The following is a 20,637-nucleotide window of genomic DNA, read 5'->3' on the forward strand; positions in this document are numbered from 1 at the left end:
TTCATACAAATGATGGAAAGATATAAGACCTGGATCACAATAGGAGCCAGGCAGTTATTTAGTGAGCACAAAACCTGCCTGTAGTTGTGAGGTGGAGGTAAAACCACAAAGGGGCCACATTTCCCTGGAAGGAGGTCAGTGTAAATGTTGTATATTTGGACAGAGATACAAATGAACAAATTCTGTGTATAGCTTTCCCTTTTCTTTTCATTACAAGATCCCCTAATGTGTCTGCTCTGAAGCCCTGAGTTATTCATAGCAAAATTGTATTTGTAAAAAAAAAAAATTGTTTGAAATAAGAATCCCATTCTTAGCCTGTGGGGCCGGGAGATGTCCTTAGGCTGCTGGAGGCAATTACACAAAACAAACCTTACATTTAATTTAGTTCAGCTTTATTACAATTACTAAATGCTCTAATCTTCATACTGTGGATTGCATTTTTGTCATTTCATAAATCATGTGCATTTATGCTATTATATTGCTTTCTAGGGTACATTTGCATTTCCATTGGCAGTCATTTAGAAACACATCGACTCTCTATAAAGAAACCATTTGGCCTGCGTTCTCCTTCCATTTGCCTACCTTGTGTAAAAGCTTTCAGGCAAGGTGCAATTTCCCAAACAATATACAGCATTTCCTTGATTAGAATGAAACATTTGCCATTCAAGCCTCTTAAAGCAATTGAGATTTTATGATACATTAACTTTCCTTTATGTGTTTTGTGTGTATTTTATTCTTAAATGAGATCAGAGATTTTCTAATTATGCTTGAAGATTAAGCAATTTACTGCAAACTTGAGAGCTGAACCTATGTGGCCTCCAAGGCTGTTCTGAAAGTTCAAGTAACTCATAGAAACTCTACATAGGCTGTCTTGCCATAAGCTGTGATCAAGTCTCACTTTCACCACTTCCATTCACTATAAACCAATAGCCACATTTTTATTTGGTTATACATTTGGTAAATGCTCCATAGGGAAAACCGTAGGACAAGTTCTAAATATCTGTATTTATTTATGCACCATTCTTTCCAATACATGTACAGTAATTGGCTCAACACAATCTGGCACAAACCTTTGCACTACAGACGCTGCAATGGGAGGGTCAGGGGCAGGACATGGATATCCACATGTACAGTCCTCATTTGCAAACATATTTATAGGCAGGGAGGGGCATGGGCCTAACGTGTTTCGTGGCAATAGAGAGCCACTTTGTCAGAGGCCATGGCCCCTGCCCAAGCCATATCTGCTAGTTTTAAAGAGGGACCCGAATGCGCCTAGGTATTTAGATCCCCTTGGTAAATCACTTCTGAGTGATTTGTCCACCCTACAATTTTTTTTTTAAATAAGAACCTAAAAAGGTTTTTGGTGGTGAACATTTTTTATTTTTATTACATAATTGTAAATTTTGATTGCTAATCCTCTGCACCCAGTTCAATCTTTTTGTTAACCCTATGACCATACTAAGGGGGTTCTATCTTTATTTACTTTGAATGATCAAATCGGTCAAAAACAATAATGGAGGTCGGATGATTGTAATTCAACAGTAAAAAAAAAATATATTAAAGGAACAGTAACACCGAAAAATGAAAATGTTTTAAAGTAATTAAAATATAATGTACAGTTGCCCTGCACTGGTAAAACTGGTAAGTTTGCAACAGAAATGCTACTATAGTTTATATAAATGAGCTGCTATGTCAACACGGGGGCAGCCATTGAAGCTGGGAAAAAGGAGAAAAGGCACAGGCACATAGCAGATAACAGATAAGCTTTGTATAATATAATGGGGTTTTAGCTGTTATCTGCTAAGTAACCTGTGCCTTTTCTCCTGTAAATGGCTGCCCCCGTGGCTACACAGAAGCTTTATTATATAAACTATAGTAGTCTTTCTAAGGAAAACACACCAGTTGTACCAGTACAGGGCAGCATTACATTATATAGTAATTACTTTTATACACTTTAATTTGTTGGTGTTACTGTCCCTTTAATCTTCATGAACAAGTTAAGAATTGGTAAATATTTGACAGATCAGATTTTGTGCTGAAAGATCAGAAGATTTATTAATTATGTACAATACCCTTTCCTTCCTTTATGACTATTGAGTCTTTTGAATTGCTCCTGTATAAACTCAACAACTGTCCCACCCACGTTACCCTAATGAGGACGGTAGGTAATAACTATTCACTTTAATATAGAATATCAATTGAGGCAAATGACCAATTCATCTTTTATCAGTCTTTAGTGCACACTTTTTTTTGTTTGTAAAAATTTTTTTTCTTTAATTGTCAGCTTATGTGACAACTCTCAGTGTGTCTGTTTATTATATTCACATTAAAGCTCTGAACTACTCACTGCAACATTTTTTGTCTACTGATCCAATTGTTTTAATTAGGGTTCAAAATCTTCTGTGAAAGATTCAGTATCTCTCTTGTGCATTTCTAGGTTATTTGAATTAAACAATGTTTAGGTTTCTTCTAAATTTCTTGTTGGGTACAGATTGAGTTGCTGAACACTACCAGTTTAGTAGAAATCAAGGCTTGCCTTTTAATCCTCTCAACTCTCACCCTCACCAGTGTCCAGCCCGTTCCAATATGTGGGATAGCATTGGCATGTACAGAACAGCCTTTTCCCCCTTGTACATGGGCACTGGGTACCTTTAGTCATTCTGTGCTGAGGTTTGCAGTCATGTGTCACAAGAAAGGGGTCAACATTAAAGGATGAGAACCGTTGGCCATTGTCCCACTCATATAATGAGGCAACAGTGGTGGCTACTGCCAAACTTTTGGTTAATGATCATATTCGCCAATGTGATCAACAATTTTATCAACCTTCCAACCAAAGTCTGCTTGTTTCTGCACAGATTTTGGCTAATTTTTCATTCATTTTGCATCACAAGTCCAGGTGTTGGACCAATATACATTATCTTCCCATATAACAGATGGACATGTACACCAGTGTCACGCATTGGGTACATCAGTAACAAGTTTATGCAGGGATTTAGCTGCCATGTAACAGAAGCTACGAATGAGATATAGAAAATGGGATTAATTCTTGTGCAAAGCCATAACTTCACATCTAGTCCATGGCTTCTTTTCTACATATAAATACATCACTTTGAACCAAATTTAATACAAGCTTCCATTATGAAATGATTTTATGCAGTTTTCTACTCACCACTTATCCTTTGCTGAAGGCTTGTGGTACATCTCCCATTACAAGTACACTTGCAAAGTTTTATTTCAGTTTAACCTATTATGCCTTTTTCACATGTTTCTACTTATTTCTAACTTAAACTTTGTAATTTGACAAGGGGAAATACTCTTTATGTCGTCAGACTACCTAGCCAGTTTGCCACAGATCCCACCCAGTAAGATGATTAATAGCCACACCTGCATTTAACTTGACCACATTTATATAGTTTAGGCTGAAAATCTATGCATTCAGTACTCCATAAAGCCATTTATCTACTTAGAAAAACACATATAATATAGATGAAGGGAGGGATTTACAGAGGATTATAATAACACATACATTTTCAGGCACTAAATGTAAATTAACACTAATTTTTAATGTTTTCTATCATCCGGAGTCACAAATTTAAACCACTACCTACAACCATTTGTTAATCAATCAACATTTCATAAAACAACTTAAAAGCAATTACAAAATGGCAGTGAAAGGGGGAAAAAACATTACAATATCTTCTCACATAAAACCAACCTACAAAAATGTATACAGGTACTTGTATTTTTCATCAGCAAGTTTCTATAAGGGCCACAGCAACAGGCCTTGTGGTTCACACAAATCGGAGTTCACCAATAAGAGCTGACTTGTTCATCATGTGATCTTCATTCACTGCTGTCGTCTGACCAGTCAAATTCACTGAATCCCAAAGCCATGTTGATTTTCTTTCCTTTCCTGACAGATGTGGTTTTGGAAGAATTCTGTTTGGCTTGCATGTTAATCTGCATCCCAGAATGCAAGACAGGTCCTACGACATTCATATCGAATATATTTCCAAACCCCTTCATCATTGCCTGCAGGCTTTGGTTCATGCCATCTACCTCCCCATTACTGGTGGCTGTGATCTGACACGACATCTCTGCACTGTTTGACTCCTCTGTTTTAGATTCAAAGAAAGACTTCTGAGACAGCCTCGCAGCAACAGGAAAGAAAAGCTATTAACAAGGAGGAAAGGACAGAGGCAAAAAGGAAAGTTAGGATCAATTTAAATCAAAGAATCCCCCAACATTGGATTAGTTGGCAGCAAGTGGAAAGTAAAATGATTAGTGAATTAAAAACCTGGGACTAAGATCTGACACCCAAGCTTGCCTTTGATTTCTCTGCCACCATTACGAAGTTAGATTTTACATGAGAGAGAAGAAAGGCATATGTTCAGAAAGTAGCAGAGAATCCAAGACAAAAAGAACTATTACAGTGTATGAAAACAAACCATCGACAACTTTTTTTTTTTTTTATTATTTTCCTATGTGTCCATAAGATAAATTGTTTCACAATTATTTCCAAGGTCTGAGAATATCTTCAAAGTCATTGCTAGCTATGGCTACGCATTGCTCAACTGATTACAGGCACTGAGAATTGGCCTCAATGGAGGTGGTTACCAAATCTATTTTCACAGATTCTACTGATTACAGTAGCTACAAAACACTCACTTTTGCTTCCAAAGATGCTGATTTAATGAATAGCCGAGTACTGTAGTATTTGCTTCCTATGAAGATCCAGTCAGGCTATATTGGGTATCAAAAATTGTCGCCTGAAGTAATGATTGGGCAAGGGCAATGCCACTTGACAGTGAGAGCCAACTAAGGCTTTAGGCCTTTATTGAATGCATTGGTACTTTCCATTGGGCTCAGAACACCCAGGTTTTCTTGTGAAAGGAGCTTGTTGGGCAAGAAGAACAGCAGATCGGTTTGCTGTTAAGACATGCAGAGGGCATCCCTTGGTGAGATGTTTGGGGCTCCAAATTACTAACTAATACATTTTTGTAATAATCACTTTTTTTCTACAAATGCAGTCTGATGATTTTGCTTTCAAAACCGTACTGTCCAACGATTTCCCTATAGTGCCCAAGTTACTTACTAGGTTATATATTTAGGAGTCAAATTATTAAAACATGATGTCCTCCAAAGTGGTCAGTGAAGCTCCTGAGCCACAGATCTATTGAGGGGCCACATAAATGCCTGCAGTTGAACGGGAATTATAAATTGCCTATAAATTGCATATGGCATTGCTCCATACTCACGATTGAATATGTACCATCAGAAGAAGAGTCTCTAATGCTGCACTAAATAGGGGCAGATTTAACAACATTCGAATTTGATTTTTTTACTGCAATTCAAGGTTTTTGCAGCAAATCACAAATATAAACTTCCAAAATGGAAATTTTTGAGATTAATTAAGTGCAAAAACCTAAAGAGTTCACATGGGAATTTTAATCAATCAGGTTTGGAAATTTTTGAGTTCTGCAAAGCTAGAGAATTCAAATATTGATAGATGCTCCATAGTTACTTTTCTGAGCCTAGAAGTGTAAATGCCATTTTTCAGGTACTCCTTGGTTCCTGTATCCTCCTCTGCCTACCACTGTCTCATTGAGAATGCCGTTATTATTGTCCACAGCAGCGTATATTCCCTACATAGAATTAGCTCTGCTAAATATACAAGAAATATCTTCAGCAAATGATGCAATGATATAAAACTTGTCACGTGTTTACATTAAAATAATATAGTAGAGGGGAAAAAAACAGTATGTGGCTGAAATAGTAATTTTGTTTTAAAAAGTTATTAAAAGAGAGAGATGGAATGAGCAGTAGGAGTGATTTTATTGCACCAGCGCTGGGCTGAAATTACAGGCTGTCAGACTTCCGAGAGTTTGTCTCTATGGATAAATGCAATTCAGTTCTCCATGAAGAATCTGTAACTGAAGAAGAGACCCTTGTGGTTTGATAGGTTGTAATTTCAGCAATACGCATGTCTAAATAAAGTGGTTAAACTGTTATGACTTCTGCCTATGTGTTGACCAAATAACAGTTGTTAGCAGCCACTTTAAGCTATCTTCCTAATTAAAGGATATTATTCTGAAAAGGTATTGATTCTAAAAACAAAAGCAGCTGCATGTAAAGGTTCTTGCTATCATTTGCTAAAACAATGATACACCCTAGTCTGAGGGATGCTGTGCTCCAGTCATTGCCTGGTAAAACCGAGCAAGCATTTTGTCCTCTTTATTTTATAATATGGCCTTTGGGGGTGCTGATTAGCGATGAGCACATTTTTTCACCAGGCATAGATTCGCAGCGAAATTCCGCATTTCAACATCTGCAAATTTTTTATGTGAAACGGGTGCAAAATTTCCCCATGGGAAATTCATGGTTGTGTAAAAAAAAATTGCAGTCGCGCCCGGGTCAAAAAAATCACGCAAAAGTTGCATTTCGTAAATTTTCGGCAAACCCAGTGGGTGAGATTTATCTTATAGGATAAACCCATGTTGATGGAATTTTTTTTGGAGCTTGTTTGGAATTCATTCCCAGAATTCCTTTTGTTTATTTGTATCTGTATGAGGTTGTTTCCTCAACCCTAATGATTTGTTTGTGAAACCACACGGTGACTCTACCTAAGCTGATCAGAAAACCCTGCACTACACTGATGAGCCTCAAGAAGGCAAAACCGGTCTGTAGTTGGGAATCTGATCAGCTATTATCCTGGCTTCTGCTTTAAAACCCAGTGGGTGAGGTTTAACCTATAGCAGTGCTGTCCAACTTCTGTTGTACCGAGGGCCGGAATTTTTCCGACCTACGTGGTGGAGGGCCGATAATGGAAGCCAGTTTTGACCACTCCCCTTTTTGAAACTGCACCCACTTGAAACCACACCCATGTTATCACATGACCATACCCATATTAATGGTTGTAGTACAGCAAAAACCTGCCATACTCTGCCTGCCCTACCCTGCCTGTGTGCCATACTCTGCCTGCCCTACCCTGCCTTTGTGTGTGCCATACTCTGCCTTCCCTACCCTGCCTGTGTGTGCCATACTCTGCCTTCCCTACCCTGCCTGTGTATGCCATACTCTGCCTTCCCTACCCTGCCTGTGTGTGCCATACTCTGCCTGCCCTACCCTGCCTGCGTGCCATACTTTCACTGTGTGTGCCATTCTTGGCTGGTTTGTGCCATACTTGGCCTGTGTGTGCCATACTCTGCCTGCCCTACCCTGCCTGTGTGTTCCATACTCTGCCTTCCCTACCCTGCCTGTGTGTGCCATACTCTGCCTTCCCTACCCTGCCTGCGTGTGCCATACTTTCACTGTGTGTGCCATTCTTGGCTGGTTTGTGCCAAACTTGGCCTGTGTGTGCCCTACTCTGCCTGCCCTACTCTGCCTGTGTGTGCCATACTCTGCCTTCCCTACCCTGCCTGCGTGTGCCATACTTTCACTGTGTGTGCCATTCTTGGCTGGTTTGTGCCAAACTTGGCCTGTGTGTGCCCTACTCTGCCTGCCCTACCCTGCCTGTGTGTTCCATACTCTGCCTTCCCTACCCTGCCTGTGTGTGCCATACTCTGCCTTCCCTACCCTGCCTGCGTGTGCCATACTTTCACTGTGTGTGCCATTCTTGGCTGGTTTGTGCCAAACTTGGCCTGTGTGTGCCCTACTCTGCCTGCCCTACTCTGCCTGTGTGTGCCATACTCTGCCTTCCCTACCCTGCCTGCGTGTGCCATACTTTCACTGTGTGTGCCATTCTTGGCTGGTTTGTGCCAAACTTGGCCTGTGTGTGCCCTACTCTGCCTGCCCTACTCTGCCTGTGTGTGCCATACTCTGCCTTCCCTACCCTGCCTGTGTGTGCCATACTCTGCTTGCCCTATGCTGCCTGTGTGTATGGCACACACAGGCAGCATACAGTGACACAATGCTGGCACTGCTCCTACAGTCTGCACAATAACTATATATTAAAAAACTTTTTAATTGCAGTACCACCTCAGTATATGTTCTTTTTGTAGTGTGCAGGGATTATTTGTGGGTTTCTACTGCTCCTGAGGTGTGAACAGGGGAACAATGGGGGTGATTACAGCCTGAGCCTGAGGTGTGAACACTGCAGGGGGTAAACAATGCAGAGATTAAAAGGTGTGAACAACACAGGGGATTACATATTTAAACAATACAGCCTGATTACAGCCTGAATCTGAGGTGAGAACCATGCAGGGGGGGGGGCAGTTAATCTCAGTACTGATACCATTTAAAGCTTACACAAAGGTAAGCCATCAAAGCAGCCAGACAGGTGGGGGGCCACACAGAGGGGGGTCGCGGGCCGCCAGTTGGACAGCACTGACCTATAGGATAAACCCATGTAAATGGGATTTTTTTTGGAGTTTGTTTGGAACTCATTCCCAGAATTCCTATTGTTTATTTTCTAGTGCAATATAGTAATTTCTTGTATCTTACTGGCCAGTTATGGATAGGGATCATCATGTGGATTGCTAGGTCCCTGGACTATATGTATCAAAGGGTGAAGATAAAGCTTAACGCAGGGAAATTTGACAGGGCTCACCCAAGCGCAGTGTGCAAAGGGTATTTTTATTCATATTTTTCTGTGCATATAACCACAGTGCTGAGACCTGCGGCACCCTCAGCTAATTAGTAAGGGGCTGGTGCTGGAAGGCACATAGACATTCACCCCTTTCCACCCCCTACCCATTAAGAGGTGTGCACTTGATTTGGGCAAGAAATGTTGGTTTGGAAATCTGGCAGATAAAGCGGAGCTTTATATGTATGGCCCTGGATGCATGCAGAGGGAACACAAAGCCTACAGACCAACAGGAGCTACAGAGCAATAGCCCTGCTTCTTATTGGAGAGAATTTAATAAATACCCCAGGACAATGGAAGAAGACTTTCAAGACATACAGTAAGTACTAAATAATGATGTCTTAAAGGAAAACTATACCCCCAGAATGAATACAGACAACAGATAGTTTATATTATGTTACTTTACCTATTAAAGAATTTCACTAAACTGGAATATATATATCAGTAAATATTGCCCTTTTACATCCTTTCCCTTGAGCCGCCATTTAGTGATGGGCTGTGTGCTCCCTCAGAGATCACCTGACCAGAAATAATGCAGCTTTAACTGTAACAGGAAGAAGTGTGGGAGCAGAAGACAGAACTCTGCCCATTCATTGGCTGATGTGGCCTAGCATGTATATGTGCCTTGGCTTGTTTGTGTGCACTGTGAATCCTATGATCCCAGGAGGTGGCCCTTAATTCTTATAATGGCAATTTTCTATTTAGGATTACCCAATAGCAAATACTATTAAAAAAGTATATTTCTATGAAAATGGTTTATTTAGATGAAGCAGGGTTTTACATATGAGCTGTTTATGCAATATATTTTTATAGAGACCTACATTGTTTGAGGGTATAGTTTTCCTTTAATCTGTGTTCTTTTTAAATCTAAACAGTATACACAGGCATCAGAAGAAACATATTTATTTGTATATTTTACAAATATCATTAGCACATACAGATAAGAACATTCCATGTTTTTTGACACACCATTCAAATGACAACAGCAATGGATGAGTAGTAGATAATTTACATGTTACATGCCTTTAATATACAACCCAAGTACAATACAGGTGTTAGCACATACAGTAAGAGAGCTCGTATGGAGCATGCATGGCGTCTCGTGCGATCAAGTACACGTATTAGCATCATGGCTACTGTTACAACACATATGGATACAACAGAAGGGTTAGAGATCATGATTTACAGGTTTAAACATGTTATCATAGAACCCATGCAAAATGTCACTGCAACCAATGGAAATCATGCATGATATAAGTGCAGAAGGGGTGCCATCATGCGCAGAACCGTTATCCAAAAACCTCACAAAAAGTATTTCACTATTCAGTACTACATGTAATATCGTTTATGTTCTTTATAAAGTACTACGGGCAAATATCTTCCTGTAAAGCTGGTGCAGCCTTAGCTTTCCTTTAATCAGGAGCAATTTGGAAAATGCCAAAATGTCCATGTAAACATGATACCCAAATTGAAGAGCGTTTTTAGACATTAAAATGCCAAATGCTAATGGTCCAGAAAGGAAGGGGTGCAGGAAGAAAGGAGAGATATAATACAGGAACAGGAACAAATAACTCATCTCACAAATAAAATGATTGGGTTCTAGGTGCCTATGGCACATTGACATTTTGCCTTTTAACCTTAAAGGAGAAGGAAAGGTAAAATGTAAGTAAACTTTTATCAGAAAGGTCTATGTAAATACAGCCATAAGCTGCACTGAGTCCTCTATCAAAAGAAACACAGGATTTCTTGTCTCATTTTTTGTAAACATGATGTTCCAGTGTCTGCTCCCAGAAACATCCTTAATGCCTGGGGCCAGAGTCTGCACAGTTCTCGTCTCTCTCCACTCCCCTGCTCCCCCTCCCACCAGAACGCTAAGAACTCACTCCCCCCTCCCTTGGGAATGTGTGATCTGAGCTATAACAGCTAGATTGCAGGAAGGAAACTACTTAAAATGGCAGCTTCTACCTTAAGCAAACAGAGAAAGCTTCTAAAGCTGTTTACTCTGCAGAATAAATATAGCGTTCTAGGTTGGACTAATGTGGCGTATCTATTGGCAGTAAAATGCCAAAATGACTTTCCTTCGCCTTTAACACCAATGCATTTAAGATTGGCTTGGATGAAGAACAAGCATACTATCTAAGGCTATTGGGATCTTAAGATCTATATTTAGTTAGTTCAGGTAGTTTAGTATATTCTTCTCTAACTACATTAGATATTCAGAAATAATTTAGGCTTAGATTTTCCTTTGGGTAATCCTTAAGGTGATAGAAGTGATAGTGGTGCTTGAGTCTACAGGAATATGACAATGTCAGATGACTACATCCATGGGAAGTTTTCTCAGATTAGATGTCTATTGGATATTTAATATCAGGTGATGAAGGTTCACGAGGAACAGCTGTTTGTTACAGTGGTTGAGCCATAAGACTTCAATAGAGTGGCTCAAAAACCAAATATGACCTTCGGGTGTTTTTAAAGCGCTGACAACCCCCCATCATTGTTACTAATACTTCTTTATGCTCAGTGGGACAAAAATTACATTGCCCATATTTTTTTTTTAGCTGACTGTTTCTTTAAATTTATTTTTTTGTGAAAATACTTGGTACATGGGTCTCTGCATATCTGTCCACCTCAGTATCTTTTAACTACATTGGTCATTATATGTCCAAACAGGGATTGCACAGCTTAATTGGAATCCAAGCCATTTTAGAACACTCAGCAGTTCCACCCTGTGATGTGTCCAAGCGTTTTTGTAAGTACGTCCCTATTTATTCCCTCAAGCAAGGAACACAATGTGACTTATCTTCTTTTAAGGATCTAGAAGCTGATACAGAGGTCAGACATCAGAACCAACTGCTTGGCAGGTCAGCCAATTAATTTGTAGTTCTCTTGTAAAAGTTCCTGAGATCCTTCTCTTGGCAGAACATTACAGAGAGATCATCTCTCAATAAATGTCACCCTTTTCCAGCTTTGTTGCACCAAAACTATTAAATGTCCAGTGTCACCTGCTTATTATTTTATTAACTTCATAAACACCGAGTCAAAGGTGAGATTTCTTTTAGAATTTGTTGCAAGTAACAGACTTTCTAGATGGTATTTTTTTCATGACAGTCTTCATGATATAATTGAAATTTAGGGATCTTAATTTAATATATTTAATTAAAGGCACAGTGCATATTTTTTTTATCCACTGCAGCATTTAAATCATATCCAGTTCAATGAAAAAAGTTTACAGTTCTTGTAAAAGGTATCTGCCAACTTAATATTCAGCCACAGAAATGTGCTCAATGTAAAGGGGTTGTTCACCTGTGATTTAATTTTGGTATGATGTAGAGAGTGACAATTTGCAGTTGGTCTTCATTTTTTTTTTATTATTTTTGTTTTTGAATTATTAAGATTTTTTTCAGCAGCTCTCCAGTTTGGAATTTCAGCAGCTATCTGGTTACTAGGATCCAAATTATCCTAGCAACTAGGCAGTGGTTCGAATTAAAGACTAGAATATTAACAGGCAAGCACCTGAATAGAAACATAAGTGATACAAAATGACAATAACAAGAGCAATAGTTTTTTTGGCTGCTGGGGTCAGTGACCCCCATTTGGAAACTTAAGAGGCAGAAGAAGAAGTTGAATAATCTCAAACTATAAAAAATAAATAATGCAGACTAATTGAAAAGTTGCTAAGAACTGGCCATTCTATAACGTCCTACGTTTAAAGGTGACCCACCCCTTTAATGTCTTGTTTACAGCCAGTATGAACCATATATATTATATTTATATTTATAAGGGCCCCACAATTGCCACACACCAACATCCTCATATACCCTATTGCACAATGTACAAAACTTCCCCGCGGTGCTAGAAATGTCAGAAAACCACAACTAGGTTCATATCATATTATACAAACCATCACCAGAAAAAAACTGGAAAATTTAAATAAACACTTGGCAGATAAAACCTCAAGCTTCTACAGAAATCCATGGGAGGTGTATTTTCAATTTAACTTTTCTAGATTTATAAAACTATTATTATCATTGGTAATTGAGATCCAGTTTTTTTCCTAAGTGTGTAAAAAAAAAAAATCAAGTTAATTTTCATTTTTTTTCCCCACAAATGCAATTCTAAAGAAAAATTAAAAAAACTGATAAATCAGCCTCCAGGTGTCCAGATTTCTATAAAATGTCACCCAAATATGCTTAATTTATCTGTTTTTTTTTCATTTCTAAAGATGCAGCCTACTATGGGGTATGATATTGTACCTGCTAATCCTCTCCCATCCACAGGTTACTAATTACAGTTCCACTGGAATATACAGCATTTGTGATTTATTTATTGATAAAATGTTTCTGACCGTCAGTATCAGACTGGGGGAAGCGAAGCCACCGGGAAACCCAAGCAAAGGGCCCACCCCGCTGGCCTCACTGGCCCTCCCCAGCTAAGGGCCCACCGCTCCCCATGAGTACTGGTGCCAGTGCAGATAATTATAGAGCAATGCATTTCAGCCCCCGAGCGTTTCACGCAGCCTGCCACTGTGCTCCGCCCATTGGAACCCAACAGGACCGGGGCCGGTACAGCAGTGGGCCAGTCCAACCCAGCTGACCATGAAAGAAGCACATGTTAGCAAATAAAACTGTGAGATGCACTACAGTCAGTAAGACTACATACGTGTGCACACACCTCATTAACAGGCTCGTACATGGTGACAACATGCAGGCTTTCCGTTTAGTGAGCAACACAAGACATATTTTAACATCAACGTTGAGTTTGCATAATGTAAATGAATAAGTGCAAAAAGACAAATGATAAAGTGTCATACTAGCCTTTATAGGATGCTTTTGTGGGACATACAGGTATAGGATCTATTATCCAGAAAAGTCTGAACCACACAATCCGCTCTCACATGTAGCTCCTAACACCCATTAGGCTCCTCAGCCTCCGTCTACATTTCACTGTAATTATGTTCCTGGGCAGCAACATCTTCTTTAAAATGATGTCACACTAAAGGCAAAGGTGTGGTCCATAATGTATTTACAATGTATCACCCAGAAATCCAGTGTCCAAAAGCTGCAAAATGGTATTTGCTATTTCAATTTGCCCTGTATTAACAAACTTTATATTTGAGCAACTTGCCTTTTCTCTGCAATAATAAGCTGGTATAAACCTATGCTGATGGCACAACAATCATATTTACATGAATTTAGCAGCTTTAAGGCATGTTGCTCCATATTATAGAAAAAGCACTTCTCTGTAAAACCTAAGGTCCAAAGCTTTCTGGATATTAGATTCAATACCTGTATATGCTTAGGTAATGCTCATACACACCAGAGCCTGAAATACTTATATCTAATTTAATGCAGTGTAATAAGAAAGGGCTTGTTGGTGTCAGTCTGGCATCCTTCAGCTCTTACACACAAATGTCTGCCAACAACATCATTGCCCAGCCATCCAAAGATGGACATTTATTTTACTTGCTATTTTTTGAAAATGGCCTATATATTATATTATATTATATATATATATATATATATATATATATATATATTAATATATATACAGATGCTTGGAAGAAGGTACCGCTCACGCAGGTCTTAGGTTCAATTTTGTAAATTTTATTATAGAGGCAAGAGAACTGACGTTTCGGCTGCAACACCAGCCTTTGTCAAAGTTACAAATACAAGTGTATTTGTATTTGTAACTTTGACAAAGGCTGGTGTTGCAGCCGAAACGTCAGTTCTCTTGCCTCTATAATAAAATTTACAAAATTGAACCTAAGACCTGCGTGAGCGGTACCTTCTTCCAAGCATCTGTGTACATACTAGTGGGACTGCACCCAGGCATATTTATTCGCTTTACACGTGAGTGCCGGCTTCTACTGCATATTAATATATATATATATATATATATATATATATATATATATATATATATATATATATATATATATATTAAAGGAAATGCCTTCTGTAAGACAAGAATGTATTTGCACAGTAACAGATGATTCAAATCCTGCCGTTCCACATACAAACATGAATGCAGACCAGCTCCAATAAATTTTAACGTATGGTAAATAAACATTGATTTTATGCTTTGGGGCTGATAATTTAAGCGATTTAACTACATGTTCATGCCAATTCCTATGAAAGCCTCTTCCTATCCTTTACCATCTCTTATTTTCTAATTAAAACTGATAAGATACATATAGACAAATTTGTTCCATGCCAGTAACCCATCAAAACCAGTCAAATCTTTGTTTTTTGTTTAACCTGCAACTGGCAAAAGCACCTAATCACTAGCAGGTTGTCATAGGTTACTGCCCAGGTGCAAATTAGCCCAGTGTTTATAAATAAGGCCCTGACATAGCTATAGGAGCAAGGTCTTTATTGACTGTATGCCAGAATGTCTTGGTATATTTTCTCATCTCAGCACTGTAATTGCAAAAAGCTGGTCACGGTCTCTCTCCCATTGTTTGCTCTAAGCTAATTAGGGATAATAAAGATCTCTAATACTCTTTGGTAGCCCAGTCCCTTACAAACCTTGTTAGCTCTGTTCAGGCTATGTTCAGGCTAACTTGGATAAGAGGGACATTTACAAGCCCTCATATCCTCCACGAAGCATGATTTTGTCCCTTTGCTTTATCATTATGAATTAACGCATTATAATTATAAAACGTGATGTTTGCACTAAATAGGGTTATTGCAAGAACTGAGAAATATTAAAATATTTCATTAATATTCAAAGTATGTCTGAGGAGCCTAGACTGTCGGTACTTACAGGCGTGTGTGACTGCTCGGTCAGCTTCTTCTCCCACATTTTTAAATGCTTCTCCCGTTCTTTCAACTCTTGTTCTTTGTAGCTCAAGTCTCTCTCCAGTCTCTTCAGCCTCTCTAAGGTTTCCTCAATTTCACATCTGCATAAAGATATTTCATTTCAGTTTGGGTACAGGGAAACACACACATATATATAAGCATAACAATATCTCAGAGGGTTCATTAGACTTTTCTCAATGGATAAACCAGTTGTAAATCAACATATATAGGAATGGCTACCCTCCTATGGTTTGTCAAATAAAGGTGACTGTACTTATGCACTTGAACCCTTGAACCGTGCTCCTAACAATAGATTGAATGTAAGAATATCACAGTATAAGGGGGGATTGATGTTGATCCTTATGTTACTATTTCAGTGTTGCGCCTTTTACTAAAGTTGGATTGGCGCTGCTGTTTCTGCTAAGATTTCAATATAAGACAGAAGATCTGTTTTGTAGGGCATCACTACAGGACACCAGACTATAGCCGAATACGGGCAAGTCGCCTCGCACAAAATGGCCTTTTATAATACCCTTTTTCTCAAATAAAAGTGGGACAAACACACGGCGACCACATAGTAACATATTCATTTCTACAACAAAGAAAAAAAAATCTTCACAAAAGACCCACTTATTTTTTTTTTCCTAGGCAATGCAGAAATATAGATTGGGTTACCGCTAAGAATTAAAATATACCCCACTGGTAACTGTAGGCGGCCAGCAATGGGATTTGTTCCAGAAATAAGGATCTGAGCATGCTGATCAAATGAGAAAATGACGAGTTTTTTTTATACAAAGATTTGATATCTCTAGATTCAGTTCTACATACTGTTCTTTTGACCTTTCATGAGCTCACAGCAAACCGATTTTTTTTTGGCAAATGCCTCTCTGCTGTCAACATGACAAAGATGGAAGGCCACCTATCACTTAAGACAGATTTGCAACAGAAGCTGAGAGAAGAGGGAAGGTTTGATCTCACCAAAGTGAAAGCCGAGACAGTGGTTACATTTTCTTTAAAAGTGCTTACAAAATACATAAAATAAAAAGGGAGATTTATTTTTCTCTTTCTCTCCCCCTAAAAAGACCAATCACAGCCCGGCATCATGCTACATATTGTACAAAAGGACTTTTATTTCACGTGATATCTGCCTTATGCAATATTGCATCACCATACATTCAGCTTGTACAGAGTGCCAATATGCTGCAGCTTTTCCTTAATGTGGATAAAATTATATATATATATATATATATATATATGCGTGTGTGAGCTTGTTTGTGAAACTCATTATAAAGAAAGGCATTTTCCATAGATTCCTGTTTTTTGACCGTTTGCAATAATAAAACAGTACCTTGTACTTGATGGGAATAAGCTGCATGAATCCATACTGGTGGCAAAATAATTCTATTGGGTTTATATTTGTTTTTAATAGCCCTAAGGAAGTTTGCTCTAAATTAAGGAAAGGCCTCTTATCAGGAAAACCCCAAAGTCCAAGGCATTCCTAATAACAGATCCCAAACCTGCACATAAGGGAATATGAAGATGGACATATAGCCTATATAACAACAATACTGGCCCCTTATATATCCCAATGATATAAACTTTATTTTTATTTTTTAAATCCTGTATAGTATAGAGGATTTATGTACAAATAAGAAAATCGCTCATGACATTTGACCCTGTCTCTGTAGATGGGATATTGCCTATAGTTTTAGTGCAGGCCTGCTAGAACCAAATGCCCATACACTTAGAAATTCTGCACTCACAAACCATAGTGGATCTTTCTTCTCCCCCCCACTCAGAAACATCTCTGCATAATTTCAAGAGTGGATGACTTGATTTTTACCTTTCAGGTGAATTTACATTCAGAAAGCTTAACACTTAAGCATGTCCCTAGACTGCAGCAAGTACTTAACAATTATTTCTCACAATCATTTTTCCTAATAATCTTAAGATATAGAATGTCTTATTGTGTGTCCTAAACCCAACATGTTGTTTGTTGTGCACTGAAAACTGCTGACCTACGCTGGAGTTATAGCAGTTCAAACCTGCTAGCTGGCCTCATTTATAAACACTGGGCAAATTTGCACCTGGGCAGTAACCCAGAGCAACCAATCAGTGGTTAGCTTTTTTCAGCCAACTGCAAGTTGAATGCTGAAAGTCATTATCTGACCATGGGTTAATACCCCGGTGAAAATCTGCCCAGTGTTTATAAATGATCCCCAGTACTCTCTCACAGCATAGGTTGCAGACTGAAAAAAGTTAGGTTATGCAACTCACCAATTAATAATTAAATATAAAAAATATAAAAATATGTTTATGAAACAACATTAAAAATATGTTAGAAAAACGTGTCTTTTTAAATGGAGTAGCATTAAACAGACTTTGTTCCTAATACCATAATTTCCATCTGACCAGTGTTTCCCTATTGAACTCAAATAGGGCTAGAGAGAAAGGTAGATATCCCCCTCCTGTGTCTTATTTTAACTGTAACCCAATTAGTAAATTAAAAGTTCCTATTATTATACAGGACTGTACACAGGCCCATTTATTGACCGTAGGCAATTTGCAAACCAAAGCAACCAATCATGGGGACTTTATGTGCTCTTCAGCAGTTTGGGGGCCATATAATCTGGTGGCAACCTGTTGCCCCTGGTCTTCAAATGATGCACATTTTCAATCTGGGAAGGCAGCATTTGATTTTATTTCAATGCATCCCATAATATCATGGAACAAATGGAGCAACTCATATAACATTCCTGCTGCCCAGCAAAAACCCTTTAGGAAGATACCAGTGCTGAATCTACAAAGGGGGCAACCTTCCACCCATATAATGTAAAACATAAATGTACAGAACTGCTCTATCACATATAATTGTCATTAGGGTTCACTGTATATGTTTCAGTGCTAATATATTTAATTTATTTATATTTTATTTAATTTATGCTTAGCCTACTAAAAGAATGGCTTCAAGGCCAGACATTCCTGACATGGTGTTTCCCTGGGATACACATGGCTCAAAAACACAGTTATTCTCTCATTCTTCTTATCTTGAAATTTATCCCAAGGTATATAAATCTCTAAATAAGAGGAGTTTATACTCATGTTAACACACTTTGCACCTACAGTAGATCTGACCAGTGATACGCATGTAGTTTGCATTCCCTACCAGTAGGTGGAGCAGAGCAAATAGAACATGCTTGTATGGCTTTGTGGATCCTAAACAGTAACAAAGTCAACCTTAAATCACGCTATTTTTACTTACATCATGTGATCTGGCTTTGCAGACCCTTCATGGAGTCATTTTTTCCACTTACATTATAGCCTGGAGTCTGAGCTATTGATTTCACATTGGAAATAAAACAAAATGTTGTGTAATTGTTTGTGTTTGTCAGCTCCGAGGGTTTGGGGGTTTTTTGCTATGGCTTTTTTGACAGTTCTTCGTGTCTCTGAAAGCTTGGCATCTTTCCGTATCTGTGTTACAGTTTTTCCTGGACAGAGTCCAGCATTTCTTTATATAGCCTGCAGTGGGAACCTCACTGTTACAATCATTTGGTGATGCAGATTTGCTTTTAATACATTTTCCCAAAAGCATATTTGAGCAGATGGGCCCTGGGTTATTGGGAAAGAACTAGGGGGTGTGTACTTGCACCAGTTATTCTAAAGCCAGTGGCACATGGAGTTCAGTCTGCCACAGTCATACTATGGAAACCAGCAGCGGATAAAACCACCCGTCTGCCTGTCAATGCTCCTACTACTATTGCAAGTAAAGCACTTGTAGTCTGACGCACACCGAGTGGTGTATTAGCTCCAGGGTTAAGCAAGTCACCACTTCATGTAGGTCCAATAAGGAGCTTTATATTAAGTATTAGGAACAGTGACAGGAGCACAGAGGTATGCACTGCTCTGACTAATTGCACAGACACTAATGAGCCTTGGAACTTCAGGAGGCGTTATTTCCAGCATTTCATATATATGCATCATTTTTCATCCCCCGGGGTCAACAAACTGGCACTTGGTGCAAAGAGCACCATCAGGAAGCTCAGCAGAGCCCTTTTCTTACCGCCTCCACCACCTAATGCTCCCTAACTTGTGCATCTAAATGACATACAGGGAGGGGGGTAAGCCTACATGTCCCACCATTGGAAAGTAACGTAACCAAGACCTCCTGGGCCCCCCACTCCTCCTACCCGCATTTATTTTTCCTTTTGTTTAGTAGATGTGATGCGGCCTCTGATGGCCCACTGGGGGCCCGGCCCGGCCAGAAGCTGCATAAACAAAACTTGTTTTCCTTCCCAGGATTCCTGCTGTTGGCATATGGTACACCAGTTCTAACATAATTATTTGGGGGCTTATTTCTATTTTAACAACATCAAGCAAAATAACTGGGTAACTATTGTCCTGCGTGGGTACAATTTTTGAAATGTGGACCCACACCCAAAGCCATGTCCTGCATTTTATCTTCCTTGGACCTGCTACCAGACCCGACCTGCAACTCCCTTACCCACTACCCAACCTGACCTGCTGAGCACAATTAAACCAGGAGCGCTGTTGCTGCAAACTAGAAGTAATGTCATCAGAAAAAAAATAAAAAAGGGTTTAAAGGAGTAAAACTTGCTTACATTAAAACCTGCAACCTGATCTGCTACCCATGGGCACCCAACCTGATGCAGGACTCTATAAGGAACCACTTCCAGGAAATTGCTGTTGTTCTGAATACAAATAAGAAGTGGCATCTTCAGTCCTTCTCTAACATTCCCGACTCTACCTATTGCACTACAATAATGGGCCCCAATAAAAGCAAGACCATCTTTACTTGCAACATCCGCCATGTTGTTTCTTTGCTAGTTTACATTGCAACAGGAAGTTACAGACACATGGAATTTGCTGCCGAAAGTCAGAAACATTACCTCCACTCGGCTTTGTTGTGCAAGAACGAATTGCATTGGTCGGGAAGTTTGCTGTCATTTGACATGGACTCCAGGTTTGAAATGATCTGTTTGAATGAAGGTCTTTTCTGGGTAGAAAAGCAAAGAGGTCAGTATTAATACTCAGCAAGGTAATTTACTGCCCATGCATTTGAAGGGGAACCTTCTCTATTAGGAAAATCTGCTTAACTATAGAGGATGTTTAATGTGTTTTACAATCATTTATTACCGTTCTTAAAGGAACAGTAACACCAAAAAATGAAAGAGCTTTAAAGTAATAAAAATATAATGCACTGTTGCCCTGCACTGGTAAAACTGGTGTGTTTGC

At 39.0% G+C, this 20,637-nt stretch overlaps 1 protein-coding gene across 2 annotated transcripts in view; it reads right to left on the minus strand.

Annotated features, from left to right (window-relative positions):
• Positions 1–20,637, minus strand: part of map3k20 (mitogen-activated protein kinase kinase kinase 20) — a 90,919-nt gene that overhangs the window by 32,258 nt on the left and 38,024 nt on the right. The window contains exons 10-12 of one of the 2 annotated variants that reach the window (XM_004917717.4): positions 20,292–20,398; positions 15,350–15,485; positions 3,393–4,173 (exon numbers count right to left, since the gene is read on the minus strand). In XM_004917717.4, the coding sequence (XP_004917774.1) occupies positions 3,844–4,173; positions 15,350–15,485; positions 20,292–20,398 (573 nt within the window). In that variant the 3' untranslated portion in view covers positions 3,393–3,843. Of the gene's footprint in view, positions 1–3,392; positions 4,174–15,349; positions 15,486–20,291; positions 20,399–20,637 lie in introns of those variants that run through there. The other variant, XM_002934606.5, reaches the window with a different exon arrangement.

Source organism: Xenopus tropicalis, chromosome 9 (assembly GCF_000004195.4).
Source record: "Xenopus tropicalis strain Nigerian chromosome 9, UCB_Xtro_10.0, whole genome shotgun sequence".
NCBI lineage: Eukaryota > Metazoa > Chordata > Amphibia > Anura > Pipidae > Xenopus > Xenopus tropicalis.